General features: G+C 51.3%; 1 protein-coding gene across 1 annotated transcript; it reads left to right on the top strand.

Moving 5' to 3' along the window:
* The first annotated feature begins 15359 nt into the window (after positions 1-15359).
* Positions 15360-25728, top strand: OAF (out at first homolog). The gene is made up of 4 exons (XM_075723371.1): positions 15360-15590; positions 24059-24193; positions 24758-24938; positions 25454-25728. Exons 1-4 carry the CDS (start codon positions 15360-15362, stop codon positions 25726-25728), a joined length of 822 nt encoding a protein of 273 aa, XP_075579486.1.
* The last annotated feature ends 1609 nt before the right edge of the window (positions 25729-27337 follow it).

Here is a 27337-nt window from a genome sequence, read left to right as displayed (position 1 = left end):
AGTTTCTTTGGGATCTGCCTCAGGGAAATAAAATCTCAATTTCTTCTTTTTGAGGGAGAACAGGGGAAGACGTAAACACTGCAGCAACCACTTCCCTTTCTCCTGCTCTCCTCTCTGTCAGTTCCCTGCTCCTAAATACCCTGGGAAGGCAGTGCTCTTCCTGCTCCCCGCTCCTGACATCCTGTGATGGGCTGCAGGTGTCTGGGAAAGACAGGGAAGCCCCAGACAGATGTTGTGTGGTGTGTCCAGAGCGGTTTTGCTGGGCGTTACACTGAAGTCAAGGTCATTGCAGCTGTGATCCCTCAAGAGGCTCAGGGAGCAGAACAAGGTCCTCTCCAGCATGATACACTGGGGTCAGCGGGGGTTCAGCAGGGTGCATGGGGAAAGGAGTGCAGGGGCAGCACCGCAAGGCTCAGCGTTCTCAGCTCAGGCTTTGCGAGGTGGTTGTGCTTGTTGGATTTCCCTTTCTACCTCCTCCTTCCCCCACAGCGCTTTTTCTCTCTCCTCTGACAGAGTTACTGCAGCTGGATCACAGCAGGCAGTTTTCATTCTCTGTTAATGAGAAACTCCTGCACTTTGTCCCTTGAAACGGAGCCATATTTGCCACATGATTGTGGGGAAGGGCTCCGGCTAAGGTTACGGGGAGAAAGAGAGGCAAAGGGATAAGCTAGCTCCCCTTGCACATGTGGTTCCTATGCTGAGCTGGGTGGTGGGAAGGCACCAGCTGAAAGCCAGTTGCTGGGGGAATCAAAGCCTGTCTGGTCTCATCCTGCTGACCCTGTGCTGACTCAGCGGGCTGTCTGGATCGCTTCGTACCAGGGAACAGGAATTCATCCCCCTACGCTTCCCACCTCCCCCATCTTCAGCTGTGATTAGCACGCAAGAGGCTACATGCACGTACCAGCCTCCACACTCCTGTAACCGTGAATCATAAACCAGTGGGGCTGTTTCCTGGAGCTGGGGAACAGGGGTCATTCCTCATCTCGTGGTACAGCTGGGCTGGCCTCTTCCCATGGGAATGGTTTTTGGTGAGGATCAGGGAAACCTCCAGCGCTGACTGTCTGGGACAGAACCCCCCCAGCTTGTCCCTGGGGCAGCTAGCAGGAGCGCCACTGAGAAGGAAGGGGAGATTGCTTTTTCACAGCCCAGGCTTTGCTGCCAGTGGTGCCACAAACCTCCTTGGCATCACCGGGGGTGCAGCTTTCCCCACTAATCCAGCCCCCTGTTGCAAATGCGTTTTCTGAGTATGCTTGCCGGGAGTGGGGCCCCTCCGTGTACCCCGTCAGGGTACAGCACGGGCTTTGTGAGTCTCTGCTCCGAACAGGCAGAGCACAAAGTGCCAGGCTCTGCCTCCCTCCTGCTCTGGTTAGTGCCTCTTATCTCAAGGAAAAGGTATCTCTTTTCTTGCTAATATAGACAAGAGTGCCCTGACCCTTTTGTGGCTCCATCGCAGTCGGGGATTCTTGTTCTCTTGCAATCCTGCCCCAAGAACTGTGAAGGGAATATAATGTGATTTCTCCTGCAGCACTAAAAGCCGCTCAATTAATTCTGGGCTGCAGACTTCCTTGCAGCAGCACCCCACAAACAGCATGATGTATTCTCTCAGGCCTGGCAAGCTCGGTTACTCGTGGGCTGCCCAGCCTGGAAGTGGCTGGCAGGGCAGCTGCAAGCAGGACCATCTTGTTTTGTCCTTAGCCAAGCGCTGAGCTTCATGTCACAGCGCGTTGGGCAAAGAAAGGGGCCTTCGCAGTCTTCCCAGCAGTAGCTCTGCCTTAGTCCAGCTCTCGTGCCCTCTTTCTGTTTACTTTCACGCTTCTCTGCTTCCAGGAAGGACTATCTAATAGGCTGGGCTCTGGTTTTACTCCGCAGCATGACTGAAAGACACACCCCAAACTTCAGAGTAACAGCTTGAGCCAAACCTCTTCGGACTTTGGGGTATTTCAAATTCAGAGCCCAGTTCTTTCATGGGGGAGGGTTGGGAGCTCTGGAATTTGGGAACAGACAGCTTCTTAAAAGATGCTGTTGATTTCTCCCACATGCCACAGAAAGGGAAGGTAGAAGTATCTTGCCTTTTATGCGCTGGAAGGAAGAAAAATTTTCCTAGTTCTGAAGACCTCTCACCTTATGCGTTCCTGCTTTCCTCACCTCCTTAATGGGAGGGCGAACGGGGGGAGGCAAAGCAACAGGAAACTCAGACAGCTGTGATTTTTCACCAGAATCCAAGAAACTGTCTGAGCTCGGCATCTGCACTTAAGAGCTGGGTCATTAAAATGACACAGCAGCTTGGCTGGGCTGTAGGGAAGGAGAGCATCCCAGCATGGGGGGGCTCTGGGAGCCAGGGGTGGGGGAAGCCCCTTCTCTGAAATAACTGGGGGAGAGACGAAAACAGAAAAGGACCTTAGAAAGACCTCCTAGGGAGATGAAAAAATCTCCTCTAAAGTCCTAGTACTGCAACCAGCTGGTGAGGTGCCGTGGTTTTTACCTACCAGTCTGGGAGCAGGATGGTGGGGGTGTAAAGGGTTACCTGGAAGAGTTAGGTTTCCTTTGCTGGCCTTGTGCTTCTCATGCTTTATCAGTCCCCCAGCAGCGCTGCAACTGAGGCCAGGCAAGGAAGGGAGTGGGGTTTGTTGTTTTTATTTTTTTTTTTTTTTGTGCTCCATCCCCCAAATGCCACATCAGCAGCAAGCTGCAGGATGACCTCAATGAGGAACAGATTGTCCCTTGGCCTTCCTCCATCTCACTGCCTGTGGGGACATCAGGCAGGAGGACCTTGAGCTAGGAAGATGGAGACGAGGGAGGGTGGACTGTTTCCAGGAGCCACGCGTCAGGATAACGGCACCCGGGAGCTGGAGCCAAAGCAGCAGCAGGGTTTGGGAGCTGCAGGAGGGATGGCAGGAACTGGCATGGGGGGATTTCTTTCCATCATCTCTGGTTTGATGGCTTGTTGGCAGCACCCAGCGAAGATTTACAACAGGCGTTAGTCAAGAGCTGCGATCAATTGGTGAAGCTAGCACCACGACCTGGACCTGAACCAGCTCTACCCCTCCCTCTTCTCCACTGAAGCCCACAGCGTGGGGTGACTGCTGCTGGCTTTGCTTCAGAAAGCTGGGGGGAGGTGACACCCCTCCTGGGCACTGGCAGGCCCATCACCACAGCCCTGCCGCACAGGAGCTTGCAGCCTTCCCCGGGGAGGAAGGAAAGGTAACGTTCATCTTTCTCTGCCCTCCCAAGCAGACATGGAGCAGCCCCCACGTAAGGTAGAGCAGCCTCTGTGTTGCTCTGCCTTAGACTCAACCGTTGTGTTGTCCCCAGACTGAGAGGTGTATGGTGTGGCTCCAGGAGGGAGCACGGCAGCGCTGTCCTTTGCTGCGCTGGGCTGGAAGCAGGGTGGCTGCAGAGCCTCTTCACCACGAGCAGCACAGGCTGTGCAGGCAGATGTCATCACCCAAAGGAGGTCCCCACCCTTTTAAAGGTGGTAGATATCACTGCCAGAGTCCTTCTGCGGCCAAGGTCTTCTGTTCCTTTTTTTTGACTGTGTTCCTCACCTCTGAGTTCAAGAGGTGCCTATATAAGCTGTGCTGCTCTGGCTCCCAGAGCTAGCCACTACCCCAGGTCCTTCACAGGAATAGATTCCTGGCTTGGACCTTGTAACTAGACCACTCTAGATTCATCAAGCCTGGCTTTCAAGTTTTGGTTTCATTTCTTGACTGATGACTATGTTTCTCTGCTTTAACCTTATCTGGTTAAATCCGTCTCTCTCCAGGTTGGATAATAATTTCATCACTTACTGCATTTATTGCAGCAAGACTTGGCTTCTCAGGTAAGTCCCAGGATGTCACTGGCCAGGTGCTGTCAACAGGCAGCACAAAGACAGAGCCTCAACCCCAGAAGTACTGGACCATGAGTAAAATCTTGTTTGTCCTTCAAACGTCATCGCAACCCCATCTTCTACCCTGTTATAATAACCAGCGATGTTCCCTACCCTAAATCAGTCCCCATCATTTTTCAAAGCGTGCTAGGTTATCATAGGCTTTTCATGTCTGCACGCATGATGCATTGAGGTACCCTCACCATGTTTCAGGCTGGTCTGGACAGCACTCGTCTTCCTGTAGCCACCAGAAAAGTTTTAGTGACAGTACAGAGTGAGCATTTTGTGGTTTTGGGGCTTTTGTTTGCTGATTGTATCACCACAGTAATTTCAGCGTCTGTATTCAGTACTGACAGCAACGACCTTGGCAAAATAACAGGATGAGAAACAGCCTGGTCATGAACCTCCACTAAGCCCCAGGGCCGGATCCAGCTTGCATTTGCACTGCGTGAAATCCCCAGAGCCAGATCCTGGCACCCATACCCACAGCATGGACTAGCACTGTCCCTCACATCCGATTTCAGCGTAGGACTAGTTGCAGAGGCAAAATCCTTCTCAGTGTAAAATTATACAAATCTAGGCCAGAAGGATAACTCTAGCGACCTGAGTGATTTACGCCCTCATGATAGACCGTAGCTGAGGGTTATGGCTGTTTTCAAGTAATTGGAAGGGCTCCCGACAGCCAAAGGAAAGCAGGAGGCATTGATGTGGCCCTGTGGGAACCAGGGCTCTCGGGAGTTCATTCTGGATTGGTGTGTAACTTCTAGCCATTAGTCACCAGACCTATTTTCCAATTTCCAGCTCATTTGGTAATTCAAAGCGTCACATCTCATTCCTCCCAGCTTGGGCTAAACCAGGCTTGAATTTTGGTGATGCTGAATGTCTACCCACCTCCTCGATTCCAGGTGACAAGGTCTGTGAGGTTTTGCTAGAGGCACCTTAAAACAGAGGTGTGGTACAAACAGCTCTGGTAAGGGTGGCTTATTCACTCACTCTCCTCAGTCATCCCAGCTGTTTAACCCAGTTTCAAGCTGGTCCCCATGGTTAGACCCCCCCATGGCTTTGATGAGAAGAATAGAATATAATAGTTTACAAGACTATTTCCAATGTGCTTTAAGACCACATAAGGTTAGGTGACACAGAATGCAAAGCATCTGTCCGTAGATGAAGTGAATAGACATTTTGGTTAACTTGGGGGGTTTTTTTAAAGCTATTTGATTCAGCTGGCCCGTCAGTCCAAGAAACTGCCTAATTTTGCATTAATGTTCCAGGAAAGCATAGGAAACCTTTCCAGCTAAATCTGCAAGAAAAATATTTGCATTTCCCTCCAGGCTGATTTCTAACCTAGATTGTTGGGGTTGGGGGTTTTGGGAGGGGGTTGCTGCTTTTCAGTAATTTTCCACAAAATAGATACTTTACTCTGGAAAAATGAAATTCAGACCACTGCAGCTGCTCAAATGCCAAATGACTTTCAAGCACAAGAAAATGTTGAAATCGTAAGTATAAAACATACGGCACTTTGCTTTGGAATAGGATTGTAAAGCTGAACTGAGGATGTTTTATTATTCAGAATGAAAAGAGCGAGCTTTCTTTTAGCTAAAGGAAGGCAGAATTTTGAGCAGATCTGACTGTTTTCTGAAATGGATTCCCCCCCCCCCCCCCCAAAGACAAGCAACAGATGTATTAATTATTTGTATTGTGGTCGTATTAAGCCAATTATTAAATCACTTAAGTGAAAACCAGAAGATCCTTAGGCATTTATTTCATGTGAAAGTGGATGAAAATGGAAACTACGAATGAGATTTTTCCAGTTCAAGAGAAAAATACTAACCGCTGTCTCCCTCTGCAAACACAGAAGATCTGGGACAGTTTTGCCTTTAAACATGGGAGGCAAAGGGGGAAGGGATGCTCACTGCTCATAACTGAAGTGGAAAAAATCCCCAAATACTTCCATTTTCTTTTTGTTGCTTTGCTGTATACAGTAAAGTTTGAAATGGAAATGAGCTTCCCTGGGGAAGAAATTGCAGACAGGCCTGTGCTGGCTGCCTCTGTTCGTGTCCCCTTGTCTGCAGGGGAGCGGGACCCCTCGGGGGGCTGGGGGAGAGGGGGAAGCCGCTAACGCCTGCAGCTCGTCCTGCCCGCTACACTGGCGGCTCCGGGGTGATGGCCCCACCGCTGCTGGCGCTGCGCACCCAGCATCACCACGCCCCGCAAGGTATGGCTAAAATGTGCCTAAGCTTTTGCTTCAGGCTCAAATTGATTCCCATCTCTCTTAACTGCTTTGAAAGCCGACCCTCCCCTCGACATGGGTCTGACTCTCCCAGCCCGCATTGCTGCGTCAGGTCCAATAGAGTCGGACGAGGGCGTTCAGCCGTGCAGCGGATTGCGCTCATTCCCACGAACTCCTGCTTAACTGAGTATCCCCCAAAGCTCCCAGGACCTTGGGCTGGAAGACTCTGGGTTCCCCTGAGCAGCGCTGTCATTGTCTTCACTACATTACATTTACCCCATGCAAACGTCCCCATTTTGCTTTCTTGCTATTCACGTAACGTGGGTCAGAAGCGACTGTGACTCAGTGTCATGCTCAAAGAGCAGCAGCTTTTCTGACCCCTTCTGCAAGTAGAGATTGCCCTGAAGCACAGCACATAATTAACCTTGTTTTATTCTTTGTAGCTGCAGGTGTTTTTATTGGCCATAAACCTATCCTGGTCCCTCTCTTCAGCTATTCTCATCTTCTGTGGGCCGTGATTCTTTTTCGAAATGTCCATTTTATAAATCACTTTAATTAGTTTTATATCATTCTGTTATATTTATATCGCTTGATTTAGGTTTCAGATTGCTTCCGTTACATCTTATATATTGCTTTGATTTTATTTATGGTGTTTCTAGTGCATTTGCATTGCTTTCCTTAGATGGATATCATTTTGGCTGGATTTACAGTGTATTTCTTCAGTTAGATTTATATCACTTTAATTAGATTTATATCCTTTTAGAATTTGAGGGCTTCACTTAGATTTATAATATCTCTTTTACTAGGCTTGTCTTGCATAGGAGATTCACATCCTTTTTGTTTTCAAGGATATTGCTTAACACTGAGGTTGCCTTATCTAGACTTTGGTCAGGCTCCCAATTAGATAGATGAAGCAAGAAACACCACCTGGTTTTTTCCCCCCTAATTTCTACTGGGATCATTCCAGCATAAACTGTGCTAATTTAAATTAACCTCTTCCAAGTCAGCACCAGCAGGAATGTAGTGGAGATCATCTCACTAACTGGATTCCTCACAATACCCAGTGGGAGTCCAGTTAGTGAGATACCACTTTTATTACTTTATTTTCTGTACGCTAAATATCACACCATCATAGGGAAGCTGAGCACACTCTCCCGGCATGGCAGGGGGCCAGGACTGTAGTCTCCCAGGAGGCAAGACTCTGGGATCAGTGTCCAGTTGGGTGACGTAGGCTCCGAACTGGGTTTTCCCTGTCCAAGCAAGTGCCCTAAGCATGAAGCAGCTGGGTGTCGAGGGAGCAGTAGCATTTCCTTCTCCACTTTCCTTTTTCCAAGAAAATACTCAAATATCTTAAGGAGAGCTCAGAGCTTGCAATCCCAGGCATAGTAGCATCTCCCTCCTCAGCGTTTCCTTCTTGCTGGTGTCCCCAAGACCATAATGGTGCAAAGGGAGCAGGCACCTATGACCTGTCCATGGCGAGGTCATGCCCACTCACTCCTCATTTTGAGCTGAGGTCTTGCAGGACATGAAATTCCAGTGCGGGAGCCTGTTCCTTGACACTCCGGCCAAGACCACAGCAAGAGGAAAGCAGCAGTGCTCCGAAAAGCCGCTCTTCCAGCTAACAGCCACAGAGGACCTGGCTTCATATGTCCTGCCCAGCTCTGATCACATCAGCGTAAGAAAACAGCTAGAAGGGATCTAAATCCACGTGCTTCAGGGCGAAAGCCAACCTCTGGTTGAGACGGGTCAGTAGATGTCCCTGAGGGCTGTTATTTCAGATGTTCACAGCAGGATATTTGGTTGCTTGCCTGGAAACATGTGATTCGGGGCTCTGTCAGAGGGCAGGACAGTGGGCCAAGTGGACCGCTGCTCCCAGACCTCACCCAGTTTTATCTCTAAACCCACTGAAGACCCGAGCTGATGGGCTTTAACTTCTATTAAGATTTTCAGCCATCAGCACTCAGTTTGGCAGGGGTGGCTGCACTCAGAGGTCTCATGCAGACAAAACCAACCTTCTGAAACTCTTCTTTCCCAAAACACAACATGACACTGGAGCTTAGTGTGTGTCCAGAGATATTAAAAGCTTATGAGACGTGCCACTCATACAGCTGGAGCGTTAGGGTGCCTGGTGCTTGGCTATGTGAGATATCTGCCAACCAAAGAACAGCCTGTCAGCAGTGCAGAGGGTTGCACTTCCTCCCCACGCCTGGAAATGGCAGGAAGGTTTCCCTTCTGCTCACTGTGATTACTGCAGGGCAGCTTTCAGGGGGCAGTTTCAGAAGACTTTTGCAGTGGGTTTGAATGGGATTCCTGTATTTGTGCAGCACTTGGGAGCCCGTGTCAAACAGGCCAAGAGCTGGGTTCAGGAAAGGAAAAGAAAAAAGTTTTTCACCTACTGATGCCTTCGTCCTGCCCTGCCTTTGTCTCTCTCTGACCTCCCCGTCTTTGTGTTTATTCCCCCTGTGAACAGGACGAACCCTGTGAGGCATGAAGCAGTGAGGGAGGCGAGGAATGTGTTACAGAAGGCCTGTTGTTTGATAGTTGAATCCAGATGTTAAGGGAAGGAGCGGAGTTGTGTGCCTGGGACAGAAAAAGGCTGCAGCAGGAGAAAGTAAGGGACAACCAAGCCTGCCCTGCCATTTAGACCAGTTAAACGCAAAAGGGAGGTGAATTCAGCTCTTCAGGTACAAAGTCTATTCTGCCTCCAGCAGAGGACAGAAGCTGGACCAAAAGGGAAGCCTGCCCAAATTTTCAGCGTAAGAGAAGGGCTGACCTGCAAAAACTACTAAATCCTACTCTCCTATTCCAGTGTGATGTATTTTGGGCCACACCAAGAGGCATCCTCGGCAGAAGGCATCCACAGCCAGCGCTTAGTCGTGAGCCTGCTTCACAAAAGCAGCTATTACTCACGTAAGGAGCCATAGGGCAGTGTTGGCCACAAGGAATATTTTCCAAGTATTTCATAGTAGCTCCCAAATCTACACCAGCAGCCTGAACTCTGAAGTCTCTCCTTCAGACAGACCAGGCTTTTCTACGTGATCCTTCCAGCTCTCATGGCCATTTTAAGGAAGGGCAGCCCAGATCTTGGCTACTGTCAGTGGATGGTCCCCACCGGCTCCCACGGTTCAGGATTTCTCTCTTAGGGCCTCAGGTCCCTTGTGAGGGATCCTCATCTGGTTTGTGTGGTGTGGCTTCAAGGGTATTATCTCTGTGGCATTTCCCTGTCCCACCCTGGCTGTGAACCAGGTCACACGGACCACAGCAGGAGCAGGCTCATGCTCTTGAGTCTCTTCCCACGAATTTACCCAGGAGAAAAGGGGCAGAACCCCTCCTGCACATGCCAAGAACCACTCCGACTCCTCTCCTTCCCCCTTCCTCTGCCTTTCTCATCCTCCCTGCAGCTGCATCCAGCCTCTGCATAAATGAGCATGGTATCTCAATTAATGTGCATCTAATCAGGACATCAGCATCGCTGGAAGAGAGTCTGCATCGGCTCTAGAGGTTGAGCACACAGTTAACCTCCCAGTGCTCTGCCACTGGGGCCTGTTCATTTAATTACACCCAGGCTGCTGTACTCCTCAACCTTTTAATTGCCCAGGACAGAGAATAGGGTGGTAAACAGGTCAGAGATAAAAGATGCTAGGCATTGTTTTAAGACAATAAAGCTGGTTTTAAACACCATTCAGAAGCTTGTTTTATGTAATTGCCGAGAAAAGGAAGGCATTCAGGAGGGGCAGCAGGAACACGCAAAAGGGATGCTGAATAGTTTTTAATTAATGAAAAATGACTTGAAGCCTGATTCCCTTCTGTAACAGTAAGATCCCTACTGAACATCACAACACAAATCCTTTCCCAGGGCTTCAGATCAAGCCATAGGTCCTCTGTAGTAATATTCCTGATAATAGCTGGGATTTAGTGAACAAGTTGGGGGGCTGGGAGAGTAAAAAAAAAAAAAAAAAAAAAAAATCCAATTAACTCTCCCAGAGCTCTGTTAGTTCTGCAGTGCTGTGAACAATAGTAAAAAGCTGGTTTTTATGTGTTCAGATCCCCAAAATAGTTGCCCTGACTGAATCCTTCAAAAAGCACTGATGATTCTTTCATGTAGCTTTAAAAGTACTTTGGCATGAAAATGAAGGATGGAAGATTAAAGAGATCAAGGCAGAACATTTGGGTCTGATCCCTGACCTCAGTTACACCAACTTTATTTGAGATTAACACTAGTGTAAATAAGATGAGAAACTCGGGGACTGAACAGGCAGCAAAAGCTTGTTCTTGGTCGATTTTCATTTTCAAGACTTGGATCTCTCAGGCTGTTCTGGACAACTGCTGAGTGGGTTTTCAGAGCACAACCAAAAGTCTGGTTTTCCTTCTCCTTGCCTTTTCATTACTGCCCTGGACTCTGTCTGTGCAACCAGTTAGCCAGAGTGCTGCAAGGAGAAGTCTGCCTGGCTCTTGGTATGTGCACACAGAGCTCTCCTCAGTCTAGCAAGGGAAGGGAAATAAACCTGATGAGGCCAGGGCAGGGGATGGAAAGCCTTGGTAAACCACAGGCAAGCTGCCCAGCGAAGGCTGGAAGAGAGGATGGCTCTTGGGATCTGCTAGCTGGATTAGCAGTCTGATCAGAGCACAAAGCCTGAGGCTGTGGTGACAGGATGTTTCCTGGGGTTCTGCTCAGCTTTACAGCTTCTGAGATAACTAGCTTTGCAGTGTTTTCCCTGCTGAAAGAGCTCCAGAAAGGACCTGCAGAGCTGTGAGCATGCTGTGAGAAGCTCCTGGAGAAATGCATTGCCCCAGGAGCATGAGGAAACCTTCTCTCAAGCCCCTGTTCATTCTACCTCCATCCAAAAGCACATCTTGCTTCCCAGCTTCAGCAGGGTCAGGATCTTGCTTCTCCCCATGGCAGTTTGTGGGCAATCCTGGTCTGTTGTGAGTGTAATCTAGTCTTAAACCTCTTGCATTGATGAAACAGGTGTATGCACCAGCTTTGATGCTTGCTCCGTCCACCTCCTCCATGCCTTAACCAAGCAGGGGCAAGGGTGTTGTGTACAGTTCATTAGACACAGCCCAATAAATCACCTTGAAAGAAATATGGCTTGACATCAGTGCTGTGTTTGAGCTCTGGCTTGGAAAAGACTTGGTGCCAGGGCCCTGAGCACACCAGCAGGCACTAATTGCCCCAACGAGCCTCAGCCCACACACTCTCTTCTCACTGGCCCCCCAGCCCTCCCCTGAGCTGGTTGTGTCAGAGCACCCAGAGAGGGGCTGCCCCACTAGAGAAGATGAGTGGAGTGGGACAAGGCTGCATCTTTGTCAGTGCGGGCATGGTCCTGGGCAGGGTGAGCAGAGCAGGTTTAGCAGGGAGAACCGGTTCAGCCAACAGTCCAGTGAGCACCAGGCAAGTGTGAGATGGGAAGCCGGGTCCAGGGTCACGCTGAGATGACAAGTCAAGCTGAAAAGGTCCTACCTGCAGTGGAGCTCAGGTAAGGGCTGGGGGCCAGGGTCTTTGCTTAAAAGCAGTAGTGGAGCCAGGGCAGAGGGGGTGTGGAGGGAGGGCTGAGGCTGGACACTGAAGGCTTGTTGTTGCTCTTAGGGCCCCAGCAGTTAGGTATGGAACAGACCTTCCAAGGGTACCCTGCCTGGATGTGTCTTCCCTGACAGCCAGGTCTTCCTAGCTGCTTCGTGGCTTCTGCACTGAATTTCTGTTCAACGGAGTGTGTGATGCTAGAGGCAAAGGCAACTTGAAATGGCACACGAGGCCTTTTTGAAGCAGCAAAGAGAATTTGTAGGACTTAGAGCTTTTTGGGAACCACTGTGGTTGTTGATTCAGCAGTCTGAGGGGAACCTGGGAGGGGTGCCTCTTGCCCCTCCAAAGGCGAGGGATGCAAAAGAGTTGCTGGCAGCAGAGCAGTTCTCAGCAAGCTGTTCTTCCCCACTGCCCAGCCTTGCACAGCCCAGCTCCCCGATGAATTACCGAGATTGTTTCTGAGAATAAGCAGCTCATTGACAACAAACATCCTCACTCTTTGATGTATTGGTGGTAGTGCTGTTGTGGTGTTTTAAATACTTCGGTTTCATGTTCATAGTAAGAAAACTGGCCACAGAGCCTTACTGTAAGTTGATGAGAAAGTAGCAGTAATTATTGCTCTCTCCTCCATGGGAGGGTAACCTTCAGATGCTAATGGCCTCTAGAGTATTGACTGATTACTCACATTGGGGTGAAACAGCAAGGGGAAAGGGCCTTCATTCTCTTTGGTCTTAAATGCTCCTGTGCTAAGGGGGTTGGGTGGGAAGCATCCTAGACTGCATAAGAGATAGTTGCAGCAATCTGATTTTGGACTAAGAGGGGCAAGGATATTTATTTGGTGTGCATCTGTGGGGTGAGGGAGAAGGCAGGTGTATTCTTGGAATGGATGAAGGGAGAAGATGGTGCAGGTATCGATGCATCATCCAGCTTGACAGCATGCACGCAACAGCAAGTGGGTGGTAGGCGAAGTGGTGAAGACAGGGTGGCTGCAAACATTTTTGTGTGCCTGGTAGATTTGCATGTGGGGAAGGCAGGGCTCCTGCAAGCAGTTTACCCACAAAGCCTTGTGTGGTGTGCTATAGGACTTCTGACACTCTACTTCTCTTTTTCCCGTGCCTGATAAGGTTCTAAGCTTTCACAGCAAGTGCTGTCTTTGAGTCAGATCTTAGTGGGCACTGATCCTTTCCTGGTTTTCCAAGGTGCCGATGTGACACTGAGCTTCTGTAAATGAAGTTTTGAGGTGAGGAAGGGGGAATGAAGATTTGTAGCATGGCCAAACATTAGTGGTTTTCCCCAGGGATGACAAAGGATGCATCTAAGGCACCAAGGCAAACCCCATGTCAGATTGTAATCCCCCGCTCCCACGCACTGCCCTGCTGGAACTTCACAACAAAGCACAGCGGAAAGTGTTTTCTTTTAGCAGCATTTTTTTTTTTCCTTAACCTTGTTCTCAAACATGGCTGAGGTATTTTAATGGAAGTTTCCTCCCAGTAAAAAGACTGCAGCGTGCGCACATACCAGAAACTCTTGGCCCAGACCGTTAACATTCAGTAACGCTAAATGCGACTCAGCAACTGATCCTGCAATGGGAACACTGAACTGTAAGGCACGTTTCACCTTTCCTGCAGTTCAGAAGAGAGATTACATGTATGAAGAGCTGTCCCATATTAGGAAACAGCAAAGGTAGAAGAGGCTGATTGACACCAGTAAAGAATTGGTTTGGCCATTCGGATCTGTCCCAAAGTCTTTGAGCTGTACTTGCTCTTCTCCGGCTACCCTTAATGGCCAGTAATTCTCCACCCGCCACCGACCTGTTGGAGTGCCTCTTGCTGGGACGCTGACCAGCAGTGTCTGTCCCTTTCGCTCGTCAGCTTTCAGTCTTTCAAATCTCAGCACCTGGTTACTTTCCCGTCATCTGCTGTTAAAGAGCTACTTGCTCTTTAATTCTGTTGCCTGCTAGTGTTTTGAATCCCCTCCCCACCCTCCAGTGTTTCTTGTCTGTGTGTCCATTCATTTTGGGACTGGGATCAAATCTACCGTTCCCAGGTCAGATTCAAGGTTTAGTTGTGCCCGCTCAGATTGCAATCTGCAGGACTACAGCATTCCTGCAAGGTGCTGAGCCTTCGGAAGAGCTCTCTGAGACAGCCTGCTTTCTGATTTCCTTTGCTCTAGGAGGTGCCAGGAGAAAAATGATACCTCCAAGCCAGCTTTGCTAGCCCGGCAACAGTGAAGGACAGTCCTGAATTACCTCTTGCACCCCGCGATCCAGGTACACTGCTGAACCCTGCAGCTAGGAAAGTGTGTTTCCGCAAATATGTAGAGCTGCAGGGAGCGCAGCCTTGCCTCCCCTTATCCTCCAGCACAGATACGGGACTGCGCTGTGCGCTGGTGCTTGGGGCTCAGTTGCAAGCTGATGGATGTGAAGTAAGCCTAGTGCAACAGGGAAGTGGATTGCAGGTTTGGGCTGAGAAGTGAGTACGGCCCTTTGGACTGGAGGTCTTCCAAGGGTTGTTTGTGCCCACTCGCATCGTGGCACTTTTCCTTGAGCCCCTGCTGGGGTCCTCCTGTCTTTTTGCACAATCTCCTCTGAATAAATGCACTGTGAGTGGGGCCTTTGCAGCTTTTGTCATGAGGAACGGTCTTCCTGTAGGTTCCTACCTTGTGGGCCCTGCCTCTCTTTTTGTACCTGAGCCGAGCCATTTCTTTTCTCCCCTGTTTGCACCTCTTAACTTTAACTCTTCTCCTCTGCTCTTATTTTTAGCACTGCTATTGTCCTGAAAAGTATTTCAAGGAGACTGTTTGTTTGAGGGAGGCTGTGAAAATTTAGGGTTAAAACTTGTGTCAAGTCCCAGAAAAAGCGTTACTTGGACGAGAGCGCTCTCTTTGCCTGGAAGTGTGGATTTAAATGGTTGTTTATTCCCGTGCTTCTCCTTGCAAAGCTCTTTCTCTGAGGCCCTGATCCGGCTGCCACAGTGACCTTTGTGTTTGCAGAGAGACCTTTTGAAATCAAAGGGGCCCTTCATGAGCATCTGCCCATCTGGAAGCGATTGCAGAACTGGGTGGGTGAAGGGCAGGTTGGGAGCTTTTTGGCTGAACCGCCGAGTCTGAAGGGACCCAGGGCCACATGCCCGTGAAGGAAAATCGGCAGCGGCCCGCGGTACATCCTCGGGGGCAGGGGTACCGCAGCGAGCCTCGCAACAGGGCTGTAACGGCGCTGCGAGAGCCTGTGCAATCGTGCAAATGCTCAGTTGGCAGCGACCACACGGGCAGAGGGCTCCGTGCAGGCGGGAGAGCTGCGCTGCGCTGCCAACGCTGCCCTCCTCCTTTGCAGCCGCAGTTCGCAGGTGGCTGCGCGCCCCCAGGAGGGACAGACCCCAAAGGCAAAGGCGCGCGGAGCCAGCGCGGGGCAGCCGCGGCCTGGCGGGGGGCGGCGCGGCTGCGGGAGGAGCGGGCTGCGCGCAGGGGACGCCGCCCCGGGCAGCGCCGGCTCTCCCGGCCCCGCGGCGGCCCGGCGCTGGCCCTTTAACGGCGGGGCGGCGCGCTGCCGGCGCGGGGCCGGTCCCTGGGCCCGGCGGAGGAAGTGACGGGCGGGGGGGGCGAGGGAAGAGCCCGCCGAGGGCTCGCACGAAAAGGGCGAGCGGCCGGCGCGCCGAGCCAGCCCAGCGGGGCCGGGGGCGCGGCGGGGGGCCGCCTTGCCACGCCGCTCCATGCCGGGCCTGCCCTGAGCCCGCGGGGGGATGCGCGGCCGCCGGCTGCCGGCGCTGCCCGCGCTGCTCTGGCTGGCGCTGGCCCCGCTGCCCGGCGCGCCCGGCCCCGCGGCGCGGGCAGAGCTGCGGGTGCGGGTGCGGCTGCCCGGCGGGCAGGTGACGGAGGAGAGCCTGCAGGCCGACAGCGGCTCCGACTGCATCAGCCTGGAGCTGCGCACGGCCGACGGCGCCCTGGTCACCCTCACGGCCGACTTCAGACAGGTAGGGCTCGGGCTGCCGCCCCGGCGCCGGGCGCTGCCGCTGCTGCGCCCGCCCCGCGGAGAGGGGGGCCCGGGGTGCGGCCGCCCGAGGGGGGGGAGGAGGAGGAGGGGGGGGGGGTGTGCGCGCTGGAGCGCTGGCCCCCGCCCCTGGCCCCCAGCCCCGGGGACGGCAGCGGTGGGTGCCCCGCGGGGCCGGGCTCTCGCCGTGGCTCCGGCCGAGCCGGAGGAGCCAGAGCCCTTGGCGGGCAGCAGATGGGCCGAGCGAGAGCGCGGCGACATCGGCACACGAGGGTCCTCCCGCAGCCGGCACCGACTCGGAGCCTGGGCAGAGCCCGGCCGAGGGTCCGGGAGCCGGAGCTGCCGCCGAGCAGAGCGGTGGTCCCGCTGCGTGTGGAGGGAAAGGCCTCATCCACCCCCAAGCGCCGCCGGGGTCTTTGTTCGTGGTCTCCGCCGAGCAGTTCCCAGGCGCATCGCTCCCGGCCGCGGTCCCCAGCGGGGGTACACCTGTAACCCGGGCTGCCTCTGTGGTGAAAACAGGCGCTAAGGATTTAACATACTGAAGTCAAAGATACCTTCAGAGAACCTGACCCCAGAAGCAGCTTGACTATAGCAAGGGTAAGAGCAAGAAAAGAGCAAACATACTCTGTTGGGTTTGTAGATGAGATTTGAGAGCCGGGAAAGATCCCAGCGGGATGGGTGGCAAAGCCTTTCTCGCTCCCAGCCCACCTGGCAGCTCTGTTCTATCTTGCCGGGTTGCGAGTAGCGTTGATTTGCACGGCAGGCTCCGCAGCAGCGGGGCATGGAGCGGGGCCAGCGCAGGAGAGCCTGGGTGCGGTGGGGAGAGCTCGGCTTCCTGGATGGGGGTGTCTGTGCTCTGCCGTACCTCTAGGACGTCTCCCTCCACGGTGCACGTGGGGTACAGTTAGCTCCGTAGGTGCAGTCCTGCTGTCTTTGGGAGCACGTGCATGAGTTTGTGGTGTGGGAGGCATTTGACCGACAGCTGTCTGTGGGACCGACAACGGCCCTCCCGTAAGGGGAGCCTTTCCTCCCAGCCCGGTGTGTGTGAGGTGGGCCTTCTGCAGGGAGGTGGTACTGCTGAGCTGAAGTCCAAGATCCCGTGCTTCTCAGCAGGAGATGGTAGCCTCTGGGCCAGTGTGGCATTCTTCGGAGCATGCCAAACCCGGCTGGATGCAGTGAACTTTCTTTTGCACAGGGAAAAGCTGTTTGCTGCCATGGGTGGCACGGCTGTCCGGGTGGCACGACAATGTTATCTCGTTCCAACCCTCCGTTCAGACTGTTTGCTCGGGTGGACTTCGGTTTGTGGCCGGAGGAAGCTCAAACCCATGAGATAGGAAGGTGTTGCACTCCAGCCTGTTGTGAACCATGGAACTTTCTGCCAAGGGTCGTTCTGTTGCCTCCTCTCCTTTCAGCTATGCTCTTTGGTCCCAGTCTCCTCGCAAGCCTCTTGGATGGCCCTCTTCCATCTGGAGGGTGCAGGGTCAAGCCCACCTCTTTCTGAGATGCTAGCAGAAGCCATGGTGATTTTGGACGTGATGCCAGCACACATACAGGGAAGCAGTCCTATAAAAAAAAAAAAATCCAGGAAGACACAGCACACCAAGGAAGTCCAAGGAGGGAGGGAGGGCTCTTAAGCCTGCAGTTTGCAAACTTGCATATCACAGCGTATTCCTGGCCAAGGGAAATCCAGGCTCATTAAAGATCCTCTAGGTAGGCCCTTTGGGAGCCTGGGATGTGACTTGGGGATTTCTGGTGTCCTGAGCTGTCGATCATTTCAGCATTCTTCGCTTGCTTCAGCTATTCTTGAGGGAGCTTGCTCTCAAATCTCATCTACAAGCCCAACAGAGTATGTTTGCTCTTTTCTTGCTCTTACCCTTGCTATAGTCAAGCTGCTTCTGGGGTCAGGTTCTCTGAAGGTATCTTTGACTTCAGTATGTTAAATCCTTAGCTCCATGTGTGCCCTCAGCTCCTGCTGGAAATGCACAGGAGATGATCCCTGGAAGGCTTTGCAAGCATCAGACTTGCAGAAGCCCGTTCTTAATCTTCAGTTTTAGAACAGTTGGGTACTGGCTCTTTCTGTTTTATGGCTTTGCTAGAAAATAGGTGAAAAAAGCCATAAGGACATAAAGGACCGAGGAGCTGAATTTGCAGTGCAGTGAGTAATGATGTGAGCAGGCAGCTGCCTGGCCTGGCTTCCCCTTCTGACCTGCTGTCCTGGCTGCACACAGGCATTTCCCTGTTCTGCTCTGGTGCTCATCTCTCTAACATTACACAACTTCTCCTCCCCAGAGAGAAGGTCTTGAGGCTCTTAGCCTTGGTAAAAGCAGCTGGGGTTGTTGATCTGGCTTTCCCAAGCTAGATTGTGCGGTCATGCTGTGGCCAGGATGCTGGGTTTTTGCACAAATGGTTTTTCCACTTCTCTGGCTTAAACTGCAGGGGGTTAGTCCAAAGGCAGGGTTTTTTTTGTTCTTCACTGACAAGGAGTTGCTGCTAGACCAGGGGCTGGGGAAGAAAGGAGTTATAATGAGATCACGGTTCATTGCTCTGCTCTGATGTTGGTGGAAGCTGAGTGGGACTTGAACAGTGGTTGGGTCTTCCAGAGAGGTGGGATTTTAATTTCTCTTCCACCCCTGTCTCCCCTTCAGAGCTGAACCTGAGGGACTCTTGTCCTCAGAGCACACCTGTTTTTTTCCTCATTCTCTAGTGCAGCACAAACTGGTCAGTGGGAGACCAAACTGGGACTTGATGTTTTCTGGGCAGTACGGTAGCGAAGACCATTTCTTTTCTTGCAGTTTGAAAGAATGCGATGAAAACACTTCTTCTTTTCCTGTGTAGTACTGTCAGGCACAAAATGTATCGCAAAAAAGAGCGAGGGGGGAACAGCAACCTTAAATGTTGTGTCTAATTTGAATAGCATGATCTTGCCAGTTGTTAAACAGTGGCCTGAGAACAAAGTGGGTGGTTTTATTCTAAGGTCAGCGCAAAGATATAGAAAAGTTTCTATTTCCTTTTGATTGCTGGAAACGTTCTGTTGGAAACACAAGGGAGAAAGTATGAGTAATGGTATTTTAACGCTTGCGCTGCCAGTCCTTTTAATTTCCTTGTTAATAAAGCTGATGTTACGTGATATTCTGGGGTGGTATCCATCGTGCTAGGTGCTCAATGACCAGGTGATACAGGAAAGCATCTGTCTGAAGATGGCAGCTGTGTAATTTGGAAAGCAGTCTCTTCTCCATAGAGATACCAAAAATATAAAAGGAAGCTCATTCAGCACCCTCTGGGAGGGCAGGAGGGATGGGGTGGGCTCATTAAAATATAGTGGTGGCTGTTACCCTGCGCTGTACTGAGGTACCTAAAAATGCTCTCTCTTGCAGTGATGGCTTCAGTGTGGGCTGATGGCAGCTGTACTGCACGCAAGGGCAGTGCGACGGCCTGCTGAGCTGAGCACGGGGCTGGGGGCTGCACTCCTCAGAGCTGCCCTTTGCTCGCTCCACTGCTTTGGGGAGATCACTTGTTAGGTAGGATCCAGTTTCAAAAGTGGCTTCTGGCAGTTGACTTTAAGGCATCCCTCAGGTTGTGGGTGCTGAGCATGAGGGTGCCTAACTAGAGGATGTTTTTCCAAGCATCTCGGAGCATTGTGGGGATTTCTGGCTGCTCAGTGCTTGTAAGAATCGGGGTCAAACCTTATTGCTCCTGAAAATGTGCTTTTTTTTTTCCCCCCCTCTCCCAGCACATCCTTAATTCACCTTTGTAGATACCTGACTATGAGAGGCAGTGCACCAAAGTGTCTTTATTTTAGCCATTTCCAGTAGAAGAGGGGTTAAAAACCATAATCCCCACCCAGTCAGGGTAACTCAGCTGGCTGGACCCCCAGTGTGGATGCAATAACACATTCTCTGTGCTGTACAAGCATGATGACTTTCTGGCTAACTGTAGCTGTTTCCCGGGGCAGCGCAGGCAGGGCCCTGACCACAGCAAAGGCTGCTGGCAGGGTAAGGAATTGGGCCCAGGAGTGCCGCTGTCACCCAGCGCCCCGAGCAGCGCGTCCCCTTTGCGTGTACCCCCGGCTCTGAGCAGGCATGCGACAGCAAAGGCAAAAGTGGGTCCCACAGCAGCACTGATGTCCTTGGGGGAGAGAAATTTGGCAGGAAAGCTAAATGGGTTGTGGGGAGGAAGGCATTGAAATAATTTATTAGCCTGGGAACTGGTTTGCTCCACTCAGTGCGAAGTTGAGACGCTGGGATCAGATCTGAGACCACACAGGCTTGTAAGTCTCTACTGGATAAAACTTAGAAATGGGGGTTGAATAGTTCTCGCACCCCAGATGACAGTCCCTGAAGGAGCTGGCTGAGGACGGTGTGAGGAGGGAAGAAGTTCGATGATTTCCCTGCTCTTCCTTGCAGGCTAGTCTTTGCTGGAAGTCCCTTTGACACGTGCAGGCAACCTGGGCTGCTGGGAGCTGGGTGCACTGATTTCCTTTCTGCCTTTAGGAAAGAGGAGCCACTCTCCCCTTGCTGTGAAAGCCAAGGCTGCGGTTACCTCCAGTGCCATGGTTAGAGCAGAACTGGTTGTTCTCTGTTTCACCAAATGTTTGTCATCCAAACCTAAACAATAGGTGTAACTGTACACGCCACACGAGTGAGGGTCAGGGCCAAGGATTCTCAACGCCCCCGTGATGAGTTCATCTGGAGAGTCCCCGCATTGCCAAGGCAATGTTCTGCTGGGACTTGTTCCCTGCTGGGAAATTTTGCAGAAACCCAGAATTAAAGGTGCTTTTTGTTGCCTTGGCCGGGTACCTGCCTTGGCACTGATTCTCCCTACTCCTGCTGGTGGGAAAGAGGTGAGGTGGCTGGGGAGGGAAAGGCTCTCTCTGAGTAGGAGAAACTTGAGTGGCTCTTTCCATGTGAGAAGCATGACATATTTTTGATGTGACAGGCTTCGGTTCTTGCTCAATCTGAGATTGCATAGCCAGGGCAGGGAGAGCCAGGAAGGTAGGGAAAGCCAAGCAAGGCTTTGAGACAGAGAGGTGAAGCAGGGCTGGGGAAAAGACGAGACTGACTTCTTGCTCAGGAGAGAGTGGTCACTGCAGGGTGCGTGTCTCCCAGAAAACGGGCCAGTGTATGGCACAGTTTTAGCCTTGGTCTGAAATCCACAGCAAGGGTTGCTTTGGGTTTCCTTGGATCCAGGTAAAGGTGGGATTTCTCTCTTCAGAACAACACATGCTATAGGAGCCAGCTCCTTGAACAAAACAGCTTGATTAAAGCTGATCGTTGGCTCACTAGCTATTTCAGTGCTGGCAAACTGGGACCATTCCTGTCTTTCCCAGTGCACCTCCCTGGGTATCGACAGATGTGCTGGAAATCCTTGACACCTGGAGTTCAGGCAGCACCAGAGCCCTCTTCGTGCCAGCGTTGCTTCCTTTACATGCCGTGGAGCGAGACAGAGCTGGGAGAGGGCTGTGGGCCACAAGCGCTGGAGACGCAGGGCGGAGGAGAAGAAATGACGCCTCTCTGGGGGACCCCAACGTGTGAGGGGTTGCAGGTGTTGAGCGTGGCAGCTCAGGGCAGTTGCTCTCGCAGGCAGCAGCATCAGCAGGGCTGGTGGAACGGCCGACTTAAAGATCTGGCTTTGCTGTTTAATATACTGCCCAGGTAGACCGGCACAGAGCCTTTCTAGTCCAGCTGGAAGGGGCTGCGCCAGGCAGGTGGGGAGCAAAGGGCTGGCTGGGTGCGTGCCTGCGGGCAGGAGTGGGGAGGCATGAGGGAGATCAGCCATGTCCTTCCGAGGAACGGGAATCTGGGGGCGGACGAAAGGATGGGTCGTGCGGTGGGACACCGCCCCGCTGATCTTTACTGTCTTCTTCCCCCTTGCAGCTCCTCCTGCAGCTGTACCTCCCCCACTGCAAGACCACCTTTCCCCACCTTTCTCTTTCTTTGAGAAACCACGACACCCTCCTTCTATCCCCTACCAATGAGCTCTTTCAATGATGATTTTTGCAGGGTTCTTTACCAGAGGTCACATGGACTCGTCCACCTATAAATCAGTAAGCATACGGAGATAGGCAGATAAATACTTAGATTATCTGAGCAGCAGCCCTGGGTCACTTGCTTGCTGGCGGGATGGGAGCAAGGCTGGAGCTGGAGGCAGTGCAGTGAGGTGCTTTGAGGGCAATACAGCAGTGGCTGGTGACCCTGTGCACCCCGAGCTTGCTCCTGTTGTGTGCCTTGGGTTGGAGGGTGGAGCAGCTGCTTGTCTCGATGCCCGAGAGCTGTTTATTTGCTTCGCTGGTGCATTGTCCTGACACAGATTTGGTCCTTCCTCTCCTTTGTGCTTGGAACTCAGAAACACTTAAAAAATACTTAAAACCTTTGTCCGAATTTATCACTGAACAGGGTCATTGAATCCAGGAACCCTTTGTATGCTGTGGAAGTGATGCTTTGGGACCTGAGCCCACTTGGGAGGGAGCTGATCTCTGCCTGGACTCTGGGGGGGGGCGGCTGGGCTCTGGGCTTTGGAGGCAGGGCGGGGGACCTGCAGCAGTGTGGGATCCGTCGGGAGCTCTGGACCGTTTGCTAGGAGCAGTGAGAGCTGTGAATCCCTCGTATGTATCAGCCATGAGAAGGAAGGAGAGTTGGGTGTCTGAAGGCTGATTCTTAAATAGGCAGATCAGAAGGATTAATCAGTTGCTCAGCATGTTCTCATTTTACAAAAATTGCCTCCGACCTGGGAAATACTGCACCGTTTTTAATCTCTTGCCTGTAGAGGTTTTTGGCCTGAGTGCAAAACATGGCTATTGCTGTTTGCTTTTTCCAGACTGAATGCTGATTGTACAAAGCGAACCAAAATTAAATCTGCAGCTGAAGAATGTGCCAGGGTCAGCTACTAGTTTTAGTCTACTCGTCCTTGGGCCTTGCACGGTATGGGAGCTCACAGCAGAAGAGCTCAGCTGGAACGCAGCTGGACTAAATGCAGATGGGAACATGGGTCGTTCCAGTGGTGCCAGTGTCTCAGTGGAAATTTTCCCCATTAAAGCTGTCAAAATTAATGATTCCGTAGTAATTTCACAAGCATTTTTGGTATCTCTTTCTTCCCAAACCTCCTTCATGTCCTGCTCTTGTGGTGAGTTTTCAGTCAACAAATGCACCCAGCAAAATCCTTTCTCCTATCCTGGGGAGGGAAACGCATCCCGGATTGCAGCTGTTGTTTCAGCTGTCCAGATGTGCGCTGAATTGCATACCCTTTTCTCTTCTGGACATGGAAGAGAAGTCAGGAAATAAATGGTGGGATGTATGAGCTAGCCTGCAGAAAAACTCAGCATAGACACTGCTTGTAGAAAAGAGAAAGGCTCCCTTCTTCTCGGGGCAGAAAGAGGTTTGGAAGAAGCTGAGCTTATGAGCCATACAACAGGAATAGCTCAGGAGGCCAGGAGGAGAGGGATGATCTTAGCAGCTTGGCATAGCTTCGACTTGCTGGTCCCTAGCCACCCATATCTGTCCAGTTCTCTGTGGAGGACGTTGTTAAGAGTGATGGCTGTGGGTGGGTGCCAAAAGGCAATAATTGCTCTACATACTGAGAAGGAGGCACCGTTCTGATCCATCTGCTGAGCCCTTGTAGTAGTATGGTCTGACACCGAGACAGGGGATGGCAGACCCCCACAGTGTGTACAAATGCCCCTGAAGCCAGAAGCCAGATGAACTGATACCTGCATAGAAATCAGTGTTGATTTATGCCAGAACAGGATACAGGGAGGTTTTGCTATTGAAGAAGGTATTTTATGGGTCTACGTGATGGTAACTATGACTGGTTTCCAAGCTGGCTTTGGAAATGGACTACAACCCGTGTCAGAAGCTCTCTATATAAAATGCCAAAATTGTTGACCCGGGCAGAAAAGAAGGTCACCTGCAGCTGATCATAACAGGTGCCTTCTGGCTTTAACAATTTGACTTTCATTTCTGTTCTACGTGCTGTCAGGTTCAGAAATGAATAATTTGTTCTTCAGGATACCAGTTGCTCGGAAGCAAGTGAGAGAAGGCAGCAGAGGAAATTTAGGACTACTTGCCCTAAGTAATGCATGGAGATAATGGCTATGTGATATTTGTTTAACAAAACAAAACGAGAGTCCTTGGAGGCTGGCCTGCCTTCTTGGTAAAGGACAGAAACCTCCAGCTGTTGTTCGAGGGAGCCGTGGATGTGGGATGTGAGCTGGCAGCAATTTGTCCTTGCCACAGTGGGATTGCGAAAACCCTTACTACTTTACAGACACCAGTTATTATGCTGCAGGCTTTTGGGTGGGATTGAATCTGGGACTACACCCCTGTGCTCAGGTAGCAGAAGTATGAGACCTTTGACTTTGTTCTTTTGGCTGGAGCCTTTCTCTTTGACCCTGACTTCTTGATTCACCCCACTGATGGCAAAGATCTGTGACTCTCTGTTTATTTATCTCTTTGTCAGGAGGTGAAGATCTTCCGTGCCTTAATTCTAGGGGAGCTGGAGAGGGGCCAGAGCCAGTTCCAAGCGCTCTGCTTCGTCACACGGCTTCACCGCAACGAGATCATCCCCAGTGAGTCTATGGCAAAGCTGCGGCAGGTAAGAGGCACCCTGCAGTTGGCCTCAGTGCAAGCTCCAGCCCCCAGCCATCCAGGGTTTCTTAGAGCTCTCCTGCCTGGAAACTCCTCCCAGGCAGCTGCCCGATTGTTCAGCTATTAGACCCACCTTTGACCACCCCTCCTGCTTGAGGGACTCAGTATTAAACTAAGTTCATCAATAGCATTGATCCTGTCCTACTAATAAACTAGAATGAGGCGTGATTGAGTTCAGCCTAGTCTGTATCAAAGGGTAAGTGGATGGCTAGAGCAATCACCATGAAAACGCCTGTCCCGCATTGCCCATTGAAGTAAGTACTGATTTGGGACCATCTATGGCAACAAAGCAGTGATAAACAGTCAGAGGCAAATCAGAGCAGTGATAAACTATCACGAGTTTCAGTCCCAACAAGAAGTTTAAGTGCCTTCCATCCAGGTAGGATGCAGGTGCATTTACAGAGGAACATCCATTTGCACATCTTCTTATGTTGGCATGAAATCATGACACGCTGTAAGGAATAATTTGTTGCAGCCAGGATTCAAGTTTTCATTATTTCATCCTCTGCAGAAAAATCCCAGGACAGTGCGGCAGGCTGAGGAGGTACGGGGCCTGGAGCATCTCAGCATGGATGTAGCTGTCAACTTCAGCAAAGGGGCCCAGCTGAGCTCTCACATCCACAACGTCTGTGCAGAGGCCAAAGAAGCAATTTACACCCGAGAAGATGATGTCAAATTTTGGCTGGAGAAAGGTAAGTTTCCTTCAATTTTGTTGGAACTGCTTCTGTCAGCAAGTTGGCACTCTGCTGTGATCTCTCCTGCCAGGTTTCTGGTGATCAGCACAGATCATGTTGGCTTCTCTTTCACTGTCTTTCCAGTGGGTAAGGCATGTGTCTCGCTTGCATGTCACATTGCACTAGTCTATTTGTTAGCGTATCCCACTTCTTTTGGTGGTGCTCTCCTAGTGAACCTAATTAGGCAGGTATTTTCAAGGTAACATTTCACTTGGTCCATCACCCAAAAGAAATTCATTCTTTACACGCTTTGTGTATCTTTTGGCTTGCTTTCCCCAGGGCCCTTTATTCTCCCGTGGTCCCTATTCAGACTTGTGTCCAAACAGCCCCTGGAAATGCATTCTGTCTAACCTCGTTCTCCTTGTCTGTCCTGGAGACTGTGCAGAGAGCGCAGCGCTCACTTTGGTGGCTCTCTCCTTTGGCTTTGCCTTTCGGCAGCACTCTGAGCAATGTCTCCTTGCTTTCTCCCGCAGGGGTGGATGGCTCCATGTTCGAGGTCCTGCCACAGACATCGGATCTCCCTGACCTGCAGCGCTGCAAGCTGTGTGCAGACCGCTGGAAACCCTGCATTTGCAGCTACTCGCTGAGCATCGAGTGGTACCCATGCATGCTGAAGTATTGCAAGAGTCGCGATGCTGGGGGCAAGGTTTCTTCTTACAAATGTGGCATCCGCAGCTGCCAGAAGGGCTACACCTTCGATTACTATGTGCCGCAGAAGCAGCTATGTCTCTGGGATGAGGAGACCTAGCAGAGCCAAGCCAGACCTTTCCAAGGGGCAGCTCATCTGCCTCCTGCCACCATTTATGATGCTAAGGGCCTCCTGGAGCTGGCTGATCCAAAGAAGGAATATGGTTCACAGCAGTGCCTTGTGCCAGGAGAGCTCTGTGTGTGTGCCTTTCCTTCTGGCCCCCTGTGACTCCCTCCCCACCTGACGCTGCCTCATACTGTGATAAGCAGGCTCAGCTCACTGCGTGTTGATGCTCTCCTGCCAGCTGCCGGGAGATCCGGCTTCCTGGAAGAAGCAGGAGACGCAGGTTTCTGGGGTGAAGCACTGGGACGGGTGTGTTTTGCCCTGCTCTGGAGTTAGCAGATGTGAAGGGGACCAGCCCTGATCAGTTTTCAGCCTCGAGCATCCTGATGAGTGGGCAGGGCAGGGAGAGAAATGGTCCTGATGACCTGGGCTGTCAAACATCTCTGCCGCTGAAGAAGCCTTTTCACTGACTTCACCTCCTGGTGGCACAACAGCATTTCCCAGAGGGAAAACAGCTGATTTATGGGACCACATACCCTGAACAAGGAAGGTACGAAGCCTACCCGAAGCAAGAGCCTGTCTTTTTCCAGCGTCCAACTGGCTGTTATATCCTTCTGTGGCTAGAAGATATAATGGGGGGATATATCCCAGCAATGACTTTTGCCCCTCAAGGGCTGGTAATTAGGGCTCTAATTAATCCCTGTTTAGACTAGTGAAGGCCCAACTTTTTGTGTTGGTTCTGTGACTCTCCCACTAAGAAAGAAATACCTAGAGACTTGTGACTACCATCATAACACTGTGGTTGCAAGGGGGGAGGATGATCCCAGGTGGGTTCGCACTGTCGTTTTGAAGAAGACAACATTCTACATCTACGTCCAGTAATTCACTAGAAGCTCTTAGATAATTGTACTGCTTTGCTGTGCCTTGGTTTCCCCTGTATGTAAAACAGGGCTGACACTGAAGCTGACCTTGGCCCTGGTGTGTACCTGGAGGGCATCAGAGAAAAAGCGCTGAAGGCATGCTGCCTGGTTCCTGTGTCCTCTTCCACTCAAGTTAGAACAAGCAGGGAGGGGAGAGAGGCTGTTGGGGTCATTGTGAACCCTGTACCTCCTGGTGAAAAGCCTTCACAATGTGCCTTTTTGCCTAAAATACAGGAATTTTTGACAAAAAAAAATTTGGTCACAATTATTTTTGTATTGATCACTTAAGGGGGGAGAAGGGAAAGGTATTTTAATATTGCAACATGAAGTAAAACACACTTGAAATGATTTTTTTAAAAACAAATTATTTATCATTTGTAAGGTAAAATAAACTGATTTTTTTTAAAGCATCTGTGGCCTCAAAGATTCTCTGTGCATTGTAATCTGTGTGTGATCCAGTTGTTTGGGTTCTTGGTTAAGAGTTACCTTATGGGTAAGTCTCAAGCCTGCACCTAGGAAGAAGACCCATGGATGGGGGGGAACATCCCGCTGTTGAGCGTGACCACAGCACTTAGCAGCGTGGTCCTGCAGCTCAAGTGTACCATCCACCAGCCCCTCGGTAGGGAGACAGCTTTCACTCATCTCGAGCAACTGTGGAAGATTCGAGCCCAAGCTCTGGTGACGTA

The sequence above is a fragment of the Pelecanus crispus genome, chromosome 19 (genome assembly GCF_030463565.1).
Source record: "Pelecanus crispus isolate bPelCri1 chromosome 19, bPelCri1.pri, whole genome shotgun sequence".
In the NCBI taxonomy this organism is placed as follows: Eukaryota; Metazoa; Chordata; class Aves; order Pelecaniformes; family Pelecanidae; genus Pelecanus; species Pelecanus crispus.
Note: the sequence above shows the minus strand (reverse complement) of the source record. Positions and strands in the feature narration are given on the sequence as shown.

Excerpts from the sequence above, each read along its gene's own strand:
- OAF (XM_075723371.1), top strand. The coding sequence starts at position 15,360 with ATGCGCGGCCGCCGGCTGCCGGCGCTGCCCGCGCTGCTCTGGCTGGCG. Across the intron at positions 24,194-24,757 it reads CTATGGCAAAGCTGCGGCAG|AAAAATCCCAGGACAGTGCG; the intron begins GTAAGAGGCACC and ends CATCCTCTGCAG. Across the intron at positions 24,939-25,453 it reads CAAATTTTGGCTGGAGAAAG|GGGTGGATGGCTCCATGTTC; the intron begins GTAAGTTTCCTT and ends TTTCTCCCGCAG.